The sequence below is a fragment of the Typopeltis vanoorti genome, chromosome 2 (assembly GCF_054136105.1).
Source record: "Typopeltis vanoorti isolate ZY-2024b chromosome 2, IOZ_Tvanoo_1.0, whole genome shotgun sequence".
NCBI lineage: Eukaryota > Metazoa > Arthropoda > Arachnida > Uropygi > Thelyphonidae > Typopeltis > Typopeltis vanoorti.
Genome location: NC_143550.1, coordinates 146,593,120 through 146,616,225, shown reverse-complemented (window position 1 = coordinate 146,616,225; position 23,106 = coordinate 146,593,120). Strand labels below are relative to the sequence as shown.

Here is a 23,106-nt window from a genome sequence, read left to right as displayed (position 1 = left end):
ACTTCTGTTTAGCGATCATCACCTTCAAGGAGCATTCTCTCTTCATATTCTCTGAAAACCTTCTTATTGGTCATTCTTGCAGTTCATGAGATTCTTAATAGTCTCCTCCACACCAATAATTCAAATGAATCAATTCGCTTTCTATCTTCTTAATAATCCAGGTTTCACATCCATACATCATGACTGGAAATATCATTGCTTTGACAATTCTAACTTTCATTGCCTTACTCACACCTCTATCTTTCATAATTTTTTTGTCAGGTTTAACATCGCTTTTTTTCCCATGACTATCCTTTCAATTTTATCTTCACATTTACCATCATTTCTGATTCTGGACCCCAGTAAATCATAACTTTCAACAATTTCTGTTTTATCTCCCTCTATTATAAATTCATTTAAATTGCCAGAAGCCATCACTTTTGTTTTGCTAATGTTTAAATTAAGCCCTGCTTTGTTACTTTCTGTCTTAACCAATACAATCAACTGCTCCTGATCTTCCTTAGTTTCTTCTATGAGGGTTGTATCATATGTATATCTTAAATTATTTATTTTCCTGCCACCAATTTTAATTCCACTGGGATCTTTGTCTAAATCAGCCATTCTCATAACATATTCACTATAAATATTTAAAAAGGTAGGGTGACAGTATACAACCCTGCCTGCACCTCTTTTTCCACTTGAACACTGTCTGTTTCTCCAAAGACTGTTTTTACTTAAACTTCTTGGTTGTCATACAGCTCTCTTATCAAGAGAATTAGATGTTCAGGTATTACCATTGATCTTATTACGATCTACAGTCTGTTGTGATCCACACAATCAAAAGCTTTCTTATAATCAATAACACAAATGAATACTTCCTTCTGAAATTATCTTGTTCTTTCCATAATCAGCCTCATGTTTGCTATTTGGTCTCTAGTTCCTCTGCCTCTCCTAAAGCCTACCTGTTCTTGTGGCATTTCTCTATTCACATATGGCTCCAACCTTTGTTGGATTACTTTTGGCATAACTTTACTTGCATGTGAAATTAAAGCAATGGTTCTATAATTATTACAATCTATGGCATTTGATTTTTTGGGATTGGGATGAACACTGATGTTTTCCAATCTCTAGGCCAGTATATTTTCTTCCAAACCTATTGACAAATTTCAGTCAATATATTCACTACTTCATCTCCACCTGCTCTCAGTAATTTCACTCTTCAACTATACAAATCCAGAATTCCATTTTGGTTTTGTTTCGGTTTCATTTACCTTTTTACAAAGATAATTTAATAACTGTGTGTGTGTGTGTGTGTGTGTGTGTGTCTCACATGCTGTTTATTGTACATTGTTTTGGGAATATTAGTGGTAACTATTTAGCTGAATATTGCTATTTAGCATAACTCAGGTGGATGAGCACTTTCTTGTTTATTTCACATCCCTATTAAGTTTGTTTGGAAAATGCGTGGACACCTATTAAATTCACTTTGTCCATCCATGTGCTTACAACAAACTAGGATTGTCATCAGTTTCTCATTTGTGCTCTAATTTGTAAGATACTATCACAGTACTAGATAATTAAGTTGATTAATTATATAAATAATTTACGTAAAAGTTTTTCTAAATAAATCCATTATTACTAAGGCTGCTAATCCTCTGGACTTGTTCCTCCCATCTTCGCATCACAAACTTGTTTTACTAACCTTTCCTCTCTGATTCTGTTTGAGTGACCATCTTAGAAGGCTTTACTCACACATTCTTCATTCCTGATGTCAGGTTCTTTTCTAATGTTTTTCATGATTCTGCCTTTGCAATGCATTTACTCCTGATTTTCTTCAGAATTCTCAATATCTACGATCTTCAGCCATCAGTTTTATATCTAGCACAACTTTTTGATCTGCAAGTTAAAATTGGCTTCAACACTGTATACTGCTAATTTAGGATTTTGGCTAATTTTCACTTTCAGCACTGATGTGCTATAGGTTTTTATACCTCTTTTTGGTGTTCGATAAATATTTAAAAAAAGGGCAAAAAAATTCTCATTCCATATAAATTTATTCCCTAGCTGCAAAGATATCTGAGTTCATATTCAGGTTTAATGGAATACAATATAACATCATCTGGGATATAATATAAAAATTGTAATAACAAAAATATGCTAACAGTAAATATTAGACTAGATGCCTAGTCTTAAGATGACCACCTCTATGAGCACTGGTAACCAGCTGTGACTTTTGGGCGGAAGGTTTAAGAATTATTGAGATGTTGATTGGTTGTTTTAAATCTGCTGATTTCCCTTTCCATTAAAGGAATCAAAAGAGCTAAATCTTTATCACCCCCTTCCTTTACTGGCCACCATACTTTATCTTAGATAAACTTAACTTACTTTAAAGTTCCCCATCCAAAAGCTGGCCTTTGCGTTTAGGTGGGGGGGTTTAAACGTTCTTCTTTTACTAATTTATATTTAAATGTACTTATTTACTAATTTATTCCTTTATTGCTATTTATTTTTACCCCTTGTACTGCTATAATCTTCGTTTGGTTTAGTATAAACTTTGATATCCTTGTGCCAGTAAATTTTAAATCAACCAAGTCGCAATTTTTTTGACTACGGTAATGGTGCAATTTTGCATAAATATAATGGTGTGTATTTCTCTATTTCCTCTGAAATACTGAGAATTGTAGACTGCAGTCAGGTTTATAAAGAATTATCAGATCCAAATAAGCTGCTTGTCATTCTTCCCTAACAAAATCTCCTCATGGTTACCATTTGTGAATTGAGTCAAATATTGTGAATTGAGATTGAGCCAAATATTCCTTGATTTAAACTTGCCTAATTCAGAAAGAAAGAACTGTTGGAAAAATTTTAGAGATTTATAAAGAACAATATAGATATTATGCATTTTTCTGTTGAGGAACGGTTTCTACTATTTTTAAGAGAGAGATGTCAACTTTTCCAAATGTAGAAATAATTAAAACAATTTTTTTTACTATTTCTGTTTCCAAATCATCAGGAGAAAGATCTTTCTCTGTCTTAAAAATGGTAAACTACCTAAGAAGAACTATGTCAGAAGATAGGTTGAACAGTATGCGCTACTGTATATGAAACAGGAAGTATTAAATAACATTGATACTTTGAAAATAATTCATGAATTTGCTAGAGAAAAGTTGAGGAAAAAATTTAACTTTTTACTCCAACTTAAATATATTTTTCCTTTTTTTTTTCCTTAAAATATTTTATTATTTTGTTGTCATTTTCATTTTTAGATATTTTATGCCTGATGTTATTATAAAGAAAAATTTATTGCAATGTTTTGAAATAAATATATTACATCATATATTTTGTGTGCTTCATTTGTTGTTACAGTGAAGCCATAGTTCTCTTAGCATATACATTACATTGATTATCTTGATGGACCTGTGTTTCACTCAGGATTTCCCCATGAGTGCAGGTCACAAAGATGCCTCTAACGATCTAGATCTTGAGCCTCTCTCTCTCTCTTCCATGTTATACCCATATATTTCATTAGTGGATCTTCCCATCTTGTAGGTGGTCTTCCTGGTTTTCTCTTTATTCTTGGTTGCCAGTTGAGTATTCTATATAAATTATGTGTGATGATGTTAAAAATCCTGCATTCTATTGCATGCTGAGTTATATCTTCTTTTTATTTACCTTCTTGTCATGTTCCATGTTTCTGATCCATATGTGAGTGATGGAAGAATGTCACTATTAAATAGTTTTGCCTTCGTAGAGATGTCAAGATTTGGATCAGTAAGTGTTTCTTTTAGTCTGTTGAATGATAGCATTCAACAGACTTTCTTTCTTTCTTTTTGCTAGTTCTTTAGATAAATCGTTACTCATTTTTATTGTTTGTCCTAAGTAATCGTAGGAGTCAACTTGTTCTATAGGGATGTTATCAATACATAGGTGACTGTCACTTGTGTAGATGTTTTTGATCCATTTTGTTTTTTCTAGATTCATTTCTAAGCCTATCTTACTGCTGGTTGTGTATACTTTTTCAAAAACCCATTTCTTCTAGATTTTTTGGGTTGTGGGATATCAGTACTAGATCATCGGCAAACATAAGGATTTGTAGTTTTTCACCATCTATGCTTATTCCTCCGTTTAGGTCTATTTTTTTTCAGAATGTATTCTAAAGTGCTGGTAAATAGATTTGGGGAGATCACATTGCCTTGGCAGACCCCCTCTCTTTATATCTATATTTATAGGTTGATCAAATAGGGTTATTTGTGTGGTCTGATTTTTGTTAATTTCTTTTATCATGTGGATGTAAGTAGGGTCCACATTTATTTCCAGTAAGGCACTGATGACTGCATTGTGTTCTATGGTATCAAATGCTTTTTTAAAATCAATGAAGAGGAAACATAGAGGGATTCGGTATTCTCTGCATTTTTCTTTTAGTGTGAAATGACCTGGATATGATCTATTGTGGAGAAGCCTCTTCTGAATCCTGCCTTCTCTCTACTGGAGTTGTCTTCGAGAGTGTTTTGGATTCTGTTCAGTATTACTCTGTTTATGATTTTATATATGTGAGAGAGTAGACAGATTGGACGATAGTTTTTTGCCTTCCTTGTTCCCTTTTTTGAATAAAAGTATGGTTTTTGAAGTCGTCCATTCCTCTGGAATCTTTCTTTCTTTGAAGTAAAGTACCAGGTGAATCTGGCAGCCAAGGCTTTGAAATAATTGGTCCACCTTGTTGGATTTCTTCAGCCTTAACATGATCAAGTACTGAGGCTTTACCTTTACTCATTTTCTTAAGGGCATGTGCTATTTCTTCTGGAAGTACATCTGGTATATTGCTTGGTTTTGGAATGATAGGTTCTGAAACTTGGCACTTAGTTGCATAGAGATCATTATAAAAATTCTGCACAATTTCTTCTATCCTTTTTTTATTAATATGTTTTTCTCCATTTTGATCCTATAAAGCAGATGGAATTGACTGTTTAAAATTTAAGTCTTTCTCTATTTTTTTCAGACTGGTTTTTGCTTTCACTGCTTTTCTTAGTTTTTGTATCCTGAAAGCTTTGTAGTCTTCTGGAATTCCTTTCTTTAGTAACTTACAGATAATTTTGTATTCTAGAAAATTTACTTCAGATTTTTTCAGTTCTTTTCTCATTTTCAGTAGTTCTATAGTTTGAGGTGAGAGTCGTTTTCTTTTCTTTTGTTTCACAGGAATTTATTAATAAAGTCAATATAGTGATCATTTATGTAACAGTTCTTAATAGTCCATTCAGTCTCTTCTATGTACTTCCTGAACTTGTGGTAGTCTATTTGTTTGGGTTATATTTTATGGCTTGATGTTGCCCTGATATGTTGCTCTTTTTTGTGATCTATTCTTATAATGGCTCTGAGGAGTCTGTAGTCAGAATCTATGTTGAAGTATGTTTTGCCTATTGTACCAACATTTTGTGCCAGTCTTTTATAGTCTGTTAAAATGTAGTCGATTTCATTTTTTGTCTCCATTCGGTGATTGCCAAGTCCATCTTCTTCCTGGGCGTTGTTGAAAAAAAAAAGTGTTCATGATAAAGGGTTGTTCACCTGCAACAAATTCAGCTAATCTCTCTCTCTCCTCTTCTATTTCTTTCTCTCAGGCCATGTGGTCCTATAAACTTTTCGTTTTCTTTTCCACATCCTATTTTGGCATTGAAGTCACCACCAACGAATGTGGATGTTGGAGCATAGCAGGATATTAATTTTCTTGTTATATTGTTCTCTATTCCAATTAAGAGTACACCTATTCTTTCAGATATGATGCTACAAGAAAGGATCGACTTGGTGAGCTTAGATTTAACAATGAAGCCCACTCTGCCTTGTTTGCCATTGTTTGAGGATGCTCTGAGGAGTATCTGGGAGCTATTGTACCATCTTGCTGTCAGTTCTTTCAATCTTTTTGTTTCATTCACTAGTAGGATATCTAAGTTGATATTGGTTAGTCTTTGATTAATAAATCTATTCTGTAGTCTCTTGCCAAAGTTTGAGTATTGAGGGTACCAATTGCTATTTTCATAGATTTAAGAAGCGGCCTTTTTTCATCTGCGATATTCTTAGCACCCCTGGCCTCAATCAGTGTTTTACCACCGCTGTAGAAAGGTGAGTGTGGGCCATGCAGGACTCGAGGGGGGGGGGGGGGGGCGTTTCTGTTGTTGTAGTGGCATCTTTGCTGTGGTCGCATATACACTTTTCCTGACCAGGGTTCTGAAGTGTTTGCCAGAGCTCTGTTAGTGGTGTTGGGTCCTGGTCCGATAATGTTTAGGAATCCCAACACCCTAGGATGCACTGTGGGGAGGTAGAGTTGGACTTTGCACCCCTATACATATATAACCACTTTTGTTTTTTAGGAGACCAGTAAATTTTACCCCCAGCAGGCTTAATCTGCTCTTAGATGACCTGGTTTTCCTACTCTTCTTATAATCCCCTATGGGTTAATCTGATACGTGGGTTGTCGGAATGGTTCTCGGCCTCAACCATAAATGGCAACACTATTGGCAAGATTTTTTTTTTGCTAAGTTTTGTACATCTGTTATAAGCATTGATGTGAAATTGCAAGTCATTCTATCAAGTAGTTTTTTTTATACAGGTGTCAGAAGCCAAAGTGTTGTCTGTAGCCCTTGAAATGGATAAAATTGAGTATCATGCGATTATAAAATTCTTTGTAAAAGAAGGTTTAACACCAAAAGAAATTCATTCACAGTTCATCAAAGTTTATGGGCACTCTTCTCCTTCGTTATCGACAATTAAGAAATGGGCTTCTCAATTCAAACATGGCTGTACCAGCCTTGATGATCCACGTGAAGGACGTCCAAAAAGTGTAACAACACCAGAAATCATTGATCAGTGCACATATGCTATTGGATGACCAGCGAGTCAAAGTTCATGAAATTGCTGAGACTATGTGCATTTCAAAAGAAAGTGTAGGATGCATTTTGCATGAATTGCAAATGAAAAAGCTTTGTGCAAGATGGATGCCACGCAGATCAAAAATGCACTCGCATGAAAATCTCTGAACAGTGCTTGGAATGTTTTAACAAATTTAACTTGTTAAAACATTCTCGAGAATAAAACGGATTTTGTGTGTCGATATATTACTATGGATGAGACTTGGATTGACCATTACACACCAGAATCCAAACAGTAGTCAAAACAGTGGACAGAAGCCAGTTGTTCAGCACCAAAGAAGACAGGGTCATGGTATCGGTGTTTTGGGATGCTATGTCATTTTGTTTATTATCTTGAAAAGGGTAAAACAATAAGCAGGGAATATTATTCTGATCTTTTAACCAGACTAGGCGAAAAAAATCATCTTTCATCAGGTCAAAGTACCTACCTACAAAGGTGTTTTGGCAAAATTAAGGGATCTGCTCTATGAATTGTTGGAACATCCACCCTATTAGCCAGATTTGGCTCCCTCTGACTTCCATCTCTTCCCAAAACTAAAAATCTTCCTCGCTGGTCAGCGTTTTTCTTTGAATCAAGAGGTGATTGCAGCTGTAGAGGGGTATTTTCCAGATCTTACTGAGAACCACTACCCTACCGGGATGGGATAATGGTGCTAGAGCATCGCTGAAATAAATGTATTAGTCTTAAGGGAGATTATGTTGAAAAATAAAAATTTTGAAATTATAAATTTGTTTTTTTCATTGTTAGGCCGAGAACTTTTCAGACCACCCATGTAAAATCCCCTCACTAATTTAAACATCTCTATCATATCATCTCTTTTCCTCTTATCCACTAAACTGCAATCCACATTTCTTCTTCAACCTCTCTCCATTCCCAACACTCCAGAGTCCTGATATTGTCTTAGTTGCTTGTCTCTGTGCTCTCTCCAGTGTTCCCACATCACATTGAAAACCAGGTGAGATCTGAGCACAATAGTCTATGTGGTCTAACCAGTGCTTTATACAGTGGCACGACCACCTCCTTATCCCTACATGTTAGAGAATTTCTTATCATAGCAGCACTATGGTGTGCAGTCTATGCAACACTTGCAATATGCCTTATAAACTTCAATCTACTGTCACCCATTTTACTCCTATCTCGACTCTCATCCACTTCTTGTGTACAGCATCATCGATATAGTACACAGCCTTATAGTTCTACACTCTAAGCAACACCTTGCACACTTGTATATTAAAACTATTACTGCTCCTTTGTCCAGTCAAAAGTCTATTCAAATCTTCCCAAAGGGAATTAGCATCAGTGGTGCCACTTATAATTCTCTCCAACTTTGCATCATCAGCAAACAACTGAAGATCCCTAGTCAGTCTATATGATACATCATTTGCAAATACGATAAACAGCAGGGTTCCAAGATCAGAACCTTGGGGTGTGCCACTGGTTGTCCTCCTGTTTTGAGATGCTGCTCCATCACACACAACTTGTTGGTATCATTCAGAAAGCCATTCACCAATCCATCTAACCTGCATACTGTCTATTCTCAGCAGTTTATGTGGTAATCTATCACATGTTTTTGCAAAGTCCAAGAATATCACTGTATATGATTCTCCCATATCTAAAAGACTTTTTACTATATTATTATAAAATGTAAATTGTTAAAACAAGACCTATCCGTTACAAATCTGTGCTGACTATCATAAAGAATACTATGTCCATCAACCCAATCTTGTATTATATTCCTCCAGTCTTGAGTACAACTACAGTTATACAGACTGGTCTATTATTGGAATTTTCTGTCCTAGAACTATGCTTGTGGAGTGGTACTATTTTGCTTTTTTTCGCTTCTTAGGAACCCCCTACCCATTGCAAGGGCATAGCTAATAGTTGTGCACATTCATTAATACATGGCGATATATCATCCAATCCCTTATTAACATCTAACCTAATTAACACCTAATGAACCTCTGATTCTTTCACTTCCAGTTCTCCTAATGCTTGCCTCATTATATATTGCATGGTATTGTTTTGCACTATGATAGACTGATAGTGCTCATTCAATAATTCCATGATATCCTTTGTGATGGTCACTCTGCTACATGACTATCCACCAGTATTAACCTATCTATTCCCAGCAGCTTTAACCTGTCATCATTATTCTTCCTCTTGCTTGCCATTTAGCAGAAGAATTCCTTTGAATTAACTGACCAGCCAATCCCCTTCTGTTCCACATTCCTGTAATTAGGTCTATCAGGATTGCCTTTCTTTCACATGACCAAACAATCTGCCTACACATTTTGCAGTCATTATTCTCTTCATTCCCTGGCTTATAACAGCAACCTCTCAGATATCCTATCCTATCAGTGGTCCTAACAGGCAATTACATGACCTTTCCAACTATTCTTGGGCTTCACAACTGCAACTCTCGAAGATAAGGTGGTTAGCCCTACACCTGCTGGTGTGTCCTTATGACTGCAGATATGTGTTCATGGGGCTAGTTTGCCTGTTCTGGTGGACAAAAAAAACCAGAGTTTCCAGTGGAAAAAACCCTCTACCTCCATATGAAACCAGCTAACTCACATTTCGTTGAAATAGACCAGATAAATGTTCCTCATGTCACTGATGGGAATCGAAGCCAGGTCTTTCCAACCAAATTAGTCTATACCGACTGAGCTACGGAGGCTGTATCCTCTCAGCTATAATAGCCTGTTACTTTCAACTTCCACACTTTGTTGATACAATTCCTCTGCAATCATTAATATCACTCCCACCCTCTCATTTTATCTTCATGTCCCAAGAAAATTATATATTCTTCCATTTCTGGTCCTATCGTCATCCTCGATGAGTAAGTTTCACTTATACCGATTATCTTTGAGCATTCTGACTCACACAGTGCAACAAACTTAGCTCTTATTTTGAATACTCCTCTTTTGTACACAAACATAATGAATGTGTGTAATATGCTCGAGCGAGTACGAAGGACAACAAATCAGAATGGGATAGGTAGTATAAGGCATCAAAATAGAGATGGGACAAATGGGCTTCTGCAATTCATGTATACTAATGCCAGAAGTATTAGGAACAAGAAGGAAGAATTTTTGGCCTTGGTTGGCATTTCCAGGCCACAGGTTATTGGCATTAATGAAACATGGCTGACAGAAGATGATATAGCTAGTTGGATTGAATGTGAGGGGTATGGTGTGTGTTCAAGAGTGACATGGAGAATAAAATTGGGGAGGAGTGTTATTGATGATAGCTGATGAGCTACAGCCAAGGAGAATAGAAGTGGAACTGCAGGATAAAGAAAAGAGCACATTTGAGGCTATTTGGTGTGAGATTGAGGCTAGCAGAACAAAATATACAGTTGGGTGCTGCTATAGACCAGGTGATGGAATAGATGGTGGAGATAGTATGCATAAGCAAATAGAAGAAATCAGTGGAAGGAGGGTAATTATTATGGAAGATTTCAACTATGGTAACATTGATTGGAAGGAGGAGAGGACACATGGGAGGAAGGAATTGGATTTTATGCAGTTATTAAGGGATAACTATCTGCAACAGCATGTAATGGAAAATACTAGGGTTCAGAGAGTTCTTGACCTAGTAATTGCATCTGAGAATTTGGCTATAGCCGAATATGACTGCGTTGCCACCAATTGGTGAAAGTGATCATAGGGTCTTGACTTGGGAAGTTGCTAAAGGTATGGAATTTACAATTAAGACAGGATACATGTGGAATTATCAGGCTGATAAGTATGACAAGCTTAGGAGTTTGATTGGTTCAGTGCCATGGCATGTAAAACTGCAAGGACTAGATGTTGATAGTGCATGGAAGGCAGTTTGGAAGTGTTTGCATGAGGCAATGGCTGACTATATACCTAGAGTTCGAGTAATAAATCAAGCAGGGGTTAAATGAATGAATAACACCATTAAGCTTGAGCTGCAAAAAAAGAAACTGGGGAAGGAATTTAAGGAGAAAGGTGACTGACAGGCACATGAACAGTATAAAGTGCAGGCTAGAAGGGTAACGTGTGGTAAGAAAAGCAAAAGCAGATTATGAAAGAACATTAGCCATGGGCTAAAGAGAATCCCAAACAGTTTTTTCGATATGTTGCAAGTAAAAGAAAAAATGTATATGGCAGAATGATTTTAAAGAATTCTGATGGTAGGGAGGTAACCGAATCAGTTGATATAGTTGAATTAACGAGCAAGCACTTTGCATGAGTATATAATCCAGGTGGTGACATTGCAGGAATGAATGAACCAATAGCTTATACGGGAATTGTGGCAAACGAAGTGGAGGTGAATAGTCTATTACAAAACCTCGATGTCAATACATCTGTTGGATTGGATGGTATACCAGCTCGTGTCATACGTGAAGTTGCTAAAGAATTGTCAGTGCCCTCGACCATTTTGTTTAATTTGAGTCTCGGGTCTGGGTTAGTCCCGAGGGGGTAGAAAGAGGGGAGAATAGTTCCACTGCATAAAGGAGGTTCCAAGACTGCTGTTGTAAATTACCAACTGATCAGCATATCAGGAATCATTGTCAAGGTCTTGGGGAAAATAGTCAAGAGAAAAATACAGGATTGGATAGATGAAAATGGGATACTGTATGGGGGACAGCATGGTTTTGTGAAGGGTAGATCATGCCTCAGTAACTTGCTCACGTTTTATAACACAGTGACGGCCGAACTGGATAAGGGTAATGGTTTTACAGTGATTCTACTGGACCTTGTTAAGGCCTCTGACAAGATACCACATGGAATTCTAATTAGTAAACTGCAGCATATGGGAATGGATATAGGGTTGGTGAGATGGATAGGAGGGTGGTTGAAGGAGAGATATCAGAGAGTGGTTTATTCAGGAGTGGAGTCCAAAAGACGGCTTGTGACTAGTGGTGTGCCGCAGGGTTCTGTTCTTGGACCACTATTTTTCAATTTGTTCTTTAACGATATAGGAAAGGATCTGAGAGGAACTGTTCATTTGTTTGCTGATGATGCAAAGTTGGGTAGAGCAATAGTGAGTGCACAGGATGTCAAAATTTTGCAAGATGATTTGGATAGTTTGGAGGACTGGGCTAAGGAGAATGGATGTCAATTTAATGTGGCAAAGTATAAGGTTATGCATTTTGGGGTGAAAACATTAGCAGCAGATTCTTGATTCTAAAGATTCTTGACTACTGTGCCCAGATCTGGGCCTCTGAGTTTCTTCTTGATGGGGAGAGGTAGAGAGGATTCAGAGGCGAGTGACCAAGATGATAGCTAGTCTATGAAATGAACCTTATGAGAACAGGTTGAAGATCTGTGGGCTGCAGAAATTGGCTGATAGGCTGAAGAGGGGTGATATGATTGAGACATTCAAATTACTGAAAGGTTTCTACAAGATTAATTCAGAAGATATTTTTGAGAATAGGACTGCTGGTGGGAGGACTAGGGGCCATACATGAAAGCTGGGCAAGAGTGTGGTTAGCAAGGGTGTTAGAGCTAGGTGTTTTACTTGAGAGTGGTGAATGAATGGAATAAGCTGCCAGAGTCTGTTGTGGGTGCCATGACTGTGAATGAGTTCAAGGCGAGGTATGATAGATACTGTGTGAATGTCGAATAGTTGTTCTTGACATGTTAGGGCCTCCCTCAATGAGTCTAAGGACTCCTTAGAGTTGCCCGTAATTAATAACAGTCCCTGTGTCTTTGAGGCCATTCTACCAGCACTGACATTCTCTACTCCAGCTGCTATACCACACGTTCTCTCTCTCTCTGGTCTGACCACACATTTCTCTGATTCTGACTGATTAAAATTCATACCTGTCTCATCCTCACCTTTATGCATTCCATTATCTTGTGCTTCTGCAACAGTATTTTCAACCTTGTATCCATCTTCCTTCTGCCGTGCTGTGTTATCCTGCTTCACAAGTACTCTTTGATCGTTAGCCATATTAACTTCTTGATTTTGTGCCTTTTCAGCAAACCATAACCTTTCTAAATGCTCAACACCAGACTCATTCAAATGTAATCCATCATCTTTAAACCATTTCAACTTTCCTTCAAATTCACTCCACAGATTCACAAACCGAACCCCCTCTTTGCCTCACACAACTCAGCCAGTTTGCTGTTCATTATCTCTGCTCTCTTCTCAGTGCTTAGCTTGCCCAGATATGACATTGTTGTCATATCTGGGCAAGTTGAGCACTTTTCAACAACACTATTATTCTTTACCTCCTTCAACTTCAAGTCTCTATTAGCTTCCTTTTTTTCATTAATTCATTTGTGCCCACAACTAATTCTAATGCCTGCTCTTTCCATCCTGCAAAGCATCAATCATTTGTTTCAATGTTTCAGCAGGAAATCATAGGGACTATCATAGGAAATATGATAGTTCCAATACAATGATATATGATTGTCCTTTGACTTTCTTCATAATAATAAAAGCCTCGTCATTCACATCAGCCACTCTCATCTTCCAGATGCTTCATTTCACTTTTCATTTTCATCTTTTGCCTAAGTCTTTCTACCACAGTACCTTTGTTATAATAACTAATACTTCCATTTGATTTTTGTTGACTACCAGTGATTCTATTTTCCATTTCAAAAAGCTATAACCTATCAATTCACTTTTGACATATGTTAATTCTTTCCTTCTTTTCATTCACTTTAACAGTCCACAAATCTTCACATTTTTAGTGCATACATGAAACAATTCTCATAACACATCCACTGGGAAAAATCCAGGGCAGAACTTGATCTTCGTGCTGCACTTTCCATGTCACACACAGACATGTGGTTCTTTATGGATGACATTTTCAAACAGTAGAAGCAGTAGGACAAGTATCAAAAACATGAACAAACAAAATTCCAATAACAAACACTACTGAAGAACACATATATCCAGAATAAAAAAAATGAAGGCACAGTTATATAATAAAAAGCCACACTAATACAGTACTTAAAAACACTTTTCTCGGCACAGCTCAAATATACCACTGTTCACTCACAACACTAGCAACATGGTGTGAAGTAAGGTGAAGCCATCAGAATAAAAGAAAAAAATTTTTGTAGTGCACATTATGTCAATGCTGTTAAAGTATTTTGATTGGTTTAAAGGTGTTTTTTTTTTTTTTTTATTGGTGGGGAGTTGCAAAACATCAGATATATGTAGGGGGGTGATGGACATTGATAATGTTGCGATGTGCTTTTATTTCAATGTCTTTGATATTCTTAACTTTTTTAAGTTAAGAATGGTTAATTTTTTTATTTGTGGAATATGATTGTATGTGCTGCTATTTCTGTAGTTGGGGATTTTTGGATTTGGCCAGTTTGTTTTTGGTTATCTTTTGTAAAAATTTGGGTATGGGTACAACAATTCCAATCATAGATCTAGTATGTAGATGGCATTGCAATTTGGTTGACAAGGAAAGTGATAAACAACATTGCAACACTGTAGAATGTCATGGGTTGTTTTGTTTTTTGTTAATTTAATAATTTAGTCAGTGATAAACAATTTTATAATCAGAACGTTTCTATATGTGTTTTATTGCTTTATGTATATTCTGTATACATGGAAATTTTTATGATTTTATTATAGGAAATATTTATTTTCTTCTGATTTATTTTTGATTTGAACCGTTTTCTTTCATATTTTGTGGTGAAGTGCAATCTGTCTGAAGTTATTAAGGAATGTTTGTAAAGTTAGAATGTTTTATTTTTCCCCAAGACACAAGACATCATTAACATGATGTCTGTAAAAAGAAATGTCATATGGAAGTGTTGGGAGTAATAAATTTGACTCTTAAGTGAACCAAAAATAAGTCTGTAAGCTCACCATTAATCTTTTGGCCCATCAGGATTCCAAAAATTTGTGTGTAGAAATTATTTTCAAATGTAAAGTAATTAGCTGAGACTTAGTTTTATTAAGTCTAGGATATCAGAAGGATATCAAATTTTGTAATAGATTGTGGACATCCAGAGTTTGGGGATATCAACCTTAGTGTGTAATGAAGTAGCTTTGAATGATCTGAGAATATTATTAGAGAAAGACAGATTTTTAATGCCCATGGAAAGTCATATTTGTGACCTGAACTAAATTAGCAACAAATTTTGATAAAGGAGATATTGTGGTATTCTTGTAAGATATAATTGGGTATATGGGATTAACCTTTGTTATATATTTTGATTTGCCCAAAGATGGAGGTTAGCATTGTGTTTGCAGCAAGAGTTTTTTTTTTTTTTAATTGTGAATTTATCACTTATCTTTGTCTTTTTGTTCATGTAAATAGTTGTTTTCTTCATCAGGTTTGGAGTAGGGTCAAAATCTATCTTTTTATATGTATTAGAGTCCAAGATAGCATTTATTATTTGGTTTCTATAATCTGATTTATTAATAAGAACATTTCCTTTATCAACCTTTGTGACTAAAATATCTCAGTCTTCTCTTAAGGATTTCATTGCATTTTGTAAATTTAGGGAAACATTTGGTTTCATAAGTAGTCTACTAACAAAAATCCACAAACCCAATTCCCCACTCAGGCCTATAGTAGATGCCACCAATGCACCTTGCTATAGACTATCTAAACAGCTGACCAACTCTCTGATCCCCCTCACCGGAAGGTCCCCTTCCTATATAAAAAACTCGACCCACTTTAAAGCCCTCACAGAAAATTTAACCTTGAATAAGACAGACATATTGGTAAGCTTTGATATCTCCTCTTTGTTTACCAATATTCCTTTAATTGATACCTTATCTCTCTTAGAAAACGTTTTTCCCTCTGACATCTTAGATCTCTTTTCCTTTGCCATTAACTCTGGGTATTTCTCTTGGAACAACAAAATCTACAAGCAGATAGAGGGAACTGCCATGGGTTCCCCCCTCTCACCCCCCCTTGCCAATTTCTATATGGAAGATTTCGAAAAACGAGCCATAGACTCAGCCCCACTCAAACCTTCTATCTGGCTAAGATATGTAGATGATGTGTTCTCTATTTGGCCTCATGGCCCAGACACGTTAGACTCCTTCCTCAGTCATCTCAATAGTCTACATCCAAGAATCCAGTTCACTATGGAAAAGGAAAAGAACAATTGTTTACCCTTCCTAGACACCTTAGTCACACGCCTGCCTAATGATACACTTACCTTCACCGTATACAGAAAACCCATACACACAGGTAGATACATTCACAAACTCTCCCACCACCACCCCTCTCAACAATATGGCATTATTAAAACTCTGACCAAGAGAGCCCACAATCTTTGTTCCATTGGAACCGCCCTCACTACTGAGCTTAACCACATACACAGCACTTTCCTCTCCAATGGCTACAGCGATCACAGTATCAAAAAAATAATCAACTCCTCCCCCATTCCCCGTCCTTCTCGTCAACAAGATTTTAAAAATGCCATCACCATACCCTACATCCGTGGCACATCCGAAAAAATAGCCAAGATACTAAAACAGTACAACCTACACACAGCATATAAGCCCCACCACAAACTTGCTACCCTTATCTGTTCTACGAAAGATCAGCTCCCTCCTCTCTCTCTGCCTGGAGTTTACAAAGTACCCTGTTCCTGTAAGCTGGTGTACTTTGGACAGACAGGCAGATCAGCATCCATCCATCTAGAGCAGTGCTTCCCAAACTTCTGGATGTCAGGGCCCCCTTTGCAAAAATTAAAATATTTCAATGCCCCCCCTCGAAAGAAAATCGTAATAGAGAGATATATTATTATAATATTTATTGTATTTATATTCAATACAAAACATACACACAGTGAATATTGCAAAAATCAAATGCATATATTACATATTTTGCCTCTTACCGTTTGGTTCTGAAGATGATGCGGGCTGTTCTGGTAAAATATGAAATACTGTCCTTTTTTTTTTTTTTTTTGAGTCTGTTTCTGCTTCTTCTGATTGTTTGCGGGAATTTTTTTTTTATTTTTTATTAGCCACTTATCCATCTCAGGGTTAAATTTTTTAACATAGAATAAATCAAATAATATCACCACTTACCGATACTGGCACACCACAGACTGATAACATGAAATTAGTGAATATTACCTGAATAAGGGAATCCACGGACCAGGAACATTTTTCTCTTTTGTGACTTTTCTCCCTTTAAGGTAATTTAAGCCTAACGCAAAACAGACAGCAAAGGCAGGTTATTAAAACGTGCATATGATTGGTGCGGTATTAACAAAAGATCGTGCAACCAAAAGATAAAAGCATAGCTGACAATTGAGTTGAAATGCTAACTCTCTTCAATGAATTCCATATGTGAAACCCATAATATTCATTATATATATATATATTACTTAGGTTTAACACTTTTACGAATTTTAACACGTTCGGTTGAATTTTATTGCTGCCTTGGGAAATCGAACTCGCACACATCTAATTAATAACAATAGTTTTTAGTTAGATAATGTGTTTGCCCATGCAACATATGGTTTTGTTTCAGTCTATACAGCATAGTTTCTGTATGAGGGGACATGTGATTCATTAATTAGTGTGTTTTTATCCCAGTTGTCTCTAATTGCACTATTTGTTGAGAAATATATTACACTGACTCCTCATACCTTATTGACTGGCATAATCAAAGTACTTTTTTTTTATTGCCTCTGCAGTATAGTGGCTGTTAGGGAGGGGTGTTGTTTACCACTGCAAGCGAGTTACTATCTCCTCCACATGAACTTGTTTAAGCTTTTATTCATGTGTGAAGTATATGCGAAACTTTTATTGGTAACAGAAAACTAGGTCGGATGACAGTGATAATATAAAATGAGTTTTGATATGTATATAAAGTCAATATCAACAGTCCCTGATTATGAACGCGTGATGAAAGGGACAGGAAGATTTGGAGCTCTCCTGGAGAGCATTCGAAGTAAATACAATTAACCACTGCTTTGAAATGAAACATATGAATAAGCAATATTTACTAATATTCATTAAGCGCCGAAATACGCAGGAAGCAAAGTTTGTGAACCAACACCAATGTGTGAATTTTTCCATTAAAATATAAAAAATAACAAAAAAGAAATAATAAATAATCAAAGTTAAATACGTTTCTTTTAAAATAAAAAAAATCTACTTAGTCTTAAAACATTTTAAATTTGTTTTCATTATTTCACGGCCCCCCTCAACAAAACCTACGGCCCCCCAAGGGGCCGTGGCCCACAGTTTGGGAAGCGCTGGTCTAGAGGAACACAAGTCTTACATCTTCAAACACAACTATGGCCATTCAGGTTTGGCTGACCATGTTTTGAACACCACCCACAGGGTATCATGGAAGAAAACCACCATGCTCCACCACAGCAAATTCAAGAAAGAGAGACTTTTCTTAGAAACAGCAGCAGCAGCTCTCAAAAACCAACCAAATCTCAATAAATATGGTTGCATTAAGCTTCCGAAGATTTGGGAAACACTCATCACCAGAGTTCCCACCTTACATTCCAGGCCGCCTACTACTGCCCTTAGAGGGCGCTCTACCTAGATAGGACTTTAGTGTCACCCACGTGGTTGGGCTTAGTATTGTTTGTTATTTGTGTATGTGTAACATTAATTGTTTTTGTAATCCCCGTAGATGGCCTAGTGACTAGGACGAAATATAGGAAGTATTAAATTCTATTTTAATTCTTTTTGAGTGTTGTAAAAAATCCATTAAGCCTCCAACATGAGATACTATTAACTGGCCAGGACGTCTATAGACGTCCAGCAAAATCTGGATACAAGTCTGTAACACCTATTGAATAACATGGATAAGAAGTGCAATTTGGTCTCACTATTTCATCCACATTGGCTGGTAGGGAGGTTAATAATATGGTTTATTCTTTTGAAATGTCTTTGTTGGAATCGTTTTCTAGTTTTCAAAAAGTCATCAAAATTTTTTTTTGCTTGAGCTCTTTTCATATGAAAAGAACTCGAGCAAAAAAAATTTTTGATGACTGTTTTCTAATAATAAAAACAAAACATTTTAAATTTACAAATATCCCTTAATAATTTTGTGATGGGTTGCACTTCAGCATAGAATATGAAATAAAAAAAAAAAAAAAAAAACAGTTCAATAAATTTCTTAAACCTAACATCCACTCTATCAGGAAACAGTATTCATGCAAAAAATGTGTATATTATGCTATTCCATTTCTGTACTGAAGAAGCCTTTTGCACTTCAGCAAAAATTTTACTTTGTTTCTTTTTCAGTACATTTAACAGTACACCAACTCTCGCTTTTCAAATTTTAAAATGGTGTTCTTATCACTAACTGTACCATAAGAAGAATAAAAATTCTCTTTGCCAAAGTAGTGAACTAAAAATGTATCCTCAGTCAAATAGATAACCTCAACACACTTAATAGGGTTGTTTCATATATAGAGTATTTCATTCATAGAAACTGTGATAATACTTATTAGAATGATTTTGAATAATGTTTGAGTTTCTTTAATCTTCCCTTCTGTATGTATTCTGCCAAAGTGTGGGATGACACTGTTCTCAGAATATCAGTTTGTTGAATTTTGTGAAATACATTTTTTAGTAACTAATGTCCTTTTGACTATCAGGAGACTTTATTCACCATTTAAGTCATTAAATTACATTAAATAATTATCTTTCAATTTGAAAAAACTACAGGACATATTGGGACTATTACATCAGCAAATACTAATTAAAAGTTCATCCTACAAAAAATTTGACTTTAAAGTATGGAAATCTTTATTGGAAAACATTAAATATCATTAATTGCCAGTTTCATGATACTGTCAGATTTTTTCATAATTTATTCCTAACTGAACATTCATTCACACACACACAGAGCAACATTGATGATACGTCGATAAGTTTTCCTTATACTAACATTTTATTTTGTCAACATTTGCTTCTCAAATGAATAGAAGAAAAATGAATTTTTTAATCATTAACAGTTCAAAAATTAAAGCAAATTTTTCCTAATACTGCTCTAATGTTTTAGTGATACAGAAAAAAAATCTTACAGACGTGTTTGAATAAATCAGATAATTTTACAGTGCGCATTTCTATTTTCTATTTAAATATTTATTTTGTGGTATAGCATCTTGCATATTTAGTGCTTTATGCATTTTTTTTTTTTTTTACAGTGAAATTTGTTAACTTTGCTAAATAAATATATTTTGCTGTCAGCTATTTAAATGTTTGTCACTCCTAATAATTTAAGCAAAATTTAATCAGTAATTTTAAGATATGGATGTGTATTAAGTTCATAAAAAGTCATTGTTTTATGTAGTTATCGTTTTGTGTTAAATGTTACTTACTCATGAAGATAGTGAAATAAGACATTTCAGTCTGATTTTCTTTAGATGCTTACATTTAATCTTAAGTATCAAGTGTGCTAGTGAATTGCCCAGTATGTCAGTTTTAGATTCAAAATAAAGCAGAAAATTAAAATTTCTAATTGAAGTTTGGAACAGTTTGCTATTTTTATGCTAGAATAATAAGGAAAACTTAATTATATCTTTTTTTTTCCCCTCCTCTCCTAACTGCTTAGAGATGGAACTGATAGATTCTTTTCTACATTGAATGATTACAACATTCCAGTTCTAATAATATCTGCTGGACTTGGAGATATGTTACAAGAAGTATTATTGTACCATGAAATGCTTTTTTCCAATGTAAACATCATTTCCAATTTCATGAAATTTGATGATAAGGTAACATATAACATAGAATACTACATATATATAAGTAGCAAGAATACTTTTTAACATGTATAAGAATATTTCTGCTTCATGACTTTTATTATTATTACAATGTATGTAAAGAGAACACCAGTTAGAAATTGTTAGATTAATGAAAGTCTGGAACAGATTAGGGGATCTGTATCCATCATTAGTAATCAAAAATTTTCCTAGCCTGCGAAGCCACTTATTCATCACAGAAGTTTCAGTTTAGCCTAAAGCTGCTTGTACTCACGGAATGCATTTAATTATCTTATCATTGTACATTTGAAACAACCACTTTGCCCGATCTTGAAATGATTTGCTGCAAAATTCCCTTGAAGTTTTATTTAAAAAAAAAAAAAGTTATAGCCAACAGTTTACAATAGCATCCTGTTATTTGAATGCAGAAGTTTTCTGTTGGATGTAAGTTTCAAAAAAATTCAAAAAAAAATTTTTTTCAAAAAACTCTTTCTTTCAGAATCCAAATAATCACTGACTCAAGACCAAAATACAAAATAAACACATTTAATAAAACAAAAACAATATATATACAGTTCAAACAAATATTACATAACTAACTACAAATTAATTGGATCCAAGGCCTTTTAAAATTAAACTTACACTTAAGACTAGACTAAACACTTTGTTTGCACAATCACAAAATGTTCATAGCCAGTTTCTTTCTCTGTCAAGGCCCTTTTCAGAAGATGTATGACTTTATTCTTCATTTTTACAGGATCCTTTCTCATCACTTATGTAGCACACATTAATTCTTCCGAACTTAATTCTATCTCTTTTCTTCAGTAGAAATAATAGTCAGATCCGGCGTCCTTAATACAGATGAAACTTCCTAATCAGAGTTTTCTCGAACATTCTTTTAGACATAAATCTTATTCACTAAATGCTTATTGACAGTCTTAATTCTTCCAATAAAAAAAAAACTTGCCGTTCTACGATTCCCTTTTCGGAATTTACTATAAATCTTTCAATTAGTGTTTCCTCCAATATTCCGTTTAAAACGCATATAGCAATATTTTCCTTTTATTTATCAATACTTATGCCACTTTGAAACGTAAGAGTTCCACGATTCCTTTTTCGGAATATACTATTAATTTTCCTCCGACTGTCACATAAAAAAAAACTCTAGTTCCTCTGAATCTAAATATCAGCCCGGCCTGTGTTCTAAATTCCTTCCGAACTCCCTTGTTTACTCTCCCGTTGCTTCGATACCGAACTTGTCAGCTGTCAATCACACATCAAACTTATCATCGAGCATGCGCACTCCATGAAACTGGTAAGCAAGAAGTTAGGTATAAATAATGGCTGACACGTTGTCTCCGTTAGCGACAAGAGAGAATATCTTCATAAAAACACAAAACTTAATATTTTAAATTACAATAAAATTCCTGTAAGTAATACAAATATCAAATCCAGTAAGCACATCAATTTTTTTTTAACTTCTTTACATATCATTTTTGACAAAACAATTTCAATAACGGGCACATCGCAAGTGCCGACAATGCGTGTTATGAAGCTAAAACTAATAAACAAACTAACATAAACAATAAATAAAAATATTCAGAATTTTAATTATGATTATTTTTACAATAGGATGTTTTGTTAATACACACTGTTACTTTATCCTTTTTGTCTTTGTATTATTTTCATCAATCTATGCTACATATTCAGTAACATACAGTGAGGTAAAGGGATTATTTTGTTATATTACATGTGTTCACCATGATAAATTTGGAAAGAAAGCATCCCCTTTCTTCCCCAAGACTTAAATAAAAACAAGTCCAGGAAAAAACCTTCAAAAAGGATTGGCATTATGAGGGACTTTGTTGGTCTTTTATGATACTGAGCATTCAGTTGGGCCTCTTAGGATCCTAATTTTTTTCCTTTTATATCCCCAAAGTTACAATAAAGTTGTGTAAAATTTTAACCTGTCTTACCTTAGTTATATTGCATTTTATAAGTTTAACTAGATGGCATGCATTTTAGAATAACTAGCTATGTAGGGCATAAGGAGAGGGGATGATGCAAGAATATTTGAAGCATCTCTGTACATGGCAAGCATTGTGGAAAAAAACAAATGTGATTTCCATATTGCTTCTAATGTTTCAAAATATTTGGATAAAAGTATTTATTCAATGAATACTGGCACAGATGACCTTGAAATTTTGCTAATGAATCATTCATTCACTTTTGTAATGAAACAACAGCTCAAGGGATCTGCAATTGTATACTTCCTGGGTAATGGAATATGAGAAATCAGTTTTAAACAATACATATTTTTTAAGTCTCTCCATGTCAGCATGACCAATTTGCTTCACTCTAATTAAAATTGTAATGTTCAGAACTAAAATAGAAATGGCTTAAGAAGCTGATAGTAGCTATTCCATTATATTAAATATCAAACTCCATCCAGTCACAGTTGCTATTAGATTCAGAGAAACTGATCAGCAAACAAAACAGTCAATGGCTAAAACCATTAAAATAGTAGAAAGAACTTGCTAATGATTTTCATTGCTCGGCATAA

General features: G+C 35.1%; 1 protein-coding gene across 4 annotated transcripts in view; it reads left to right on the top strand.

The window, feature by feature from the left end:
* The window catches only part of LOC150109506 (cytosolic 5'-nucleotidase 3A-like), a 161,384-nt gene that overhangs the window by 119,255 nt on the left and 19,023 nt on the right, over window positions 1-23,106 (top strand). For all 4 annotated transcript variants that reach the window (XM_090413355.1, XM_090413375.1, XM_090413364.1 and 1 more), the window contains one exon: window positions 20,393-20,555. In XM_090413355.1, coding sequence (XP_090269481.1) covers window positions 20,393-20,555 — 163 coding nt within the window. The remainder of the gene's footprint in view (window positions 1-20,392; window positions 20,556-23,106) is intronic.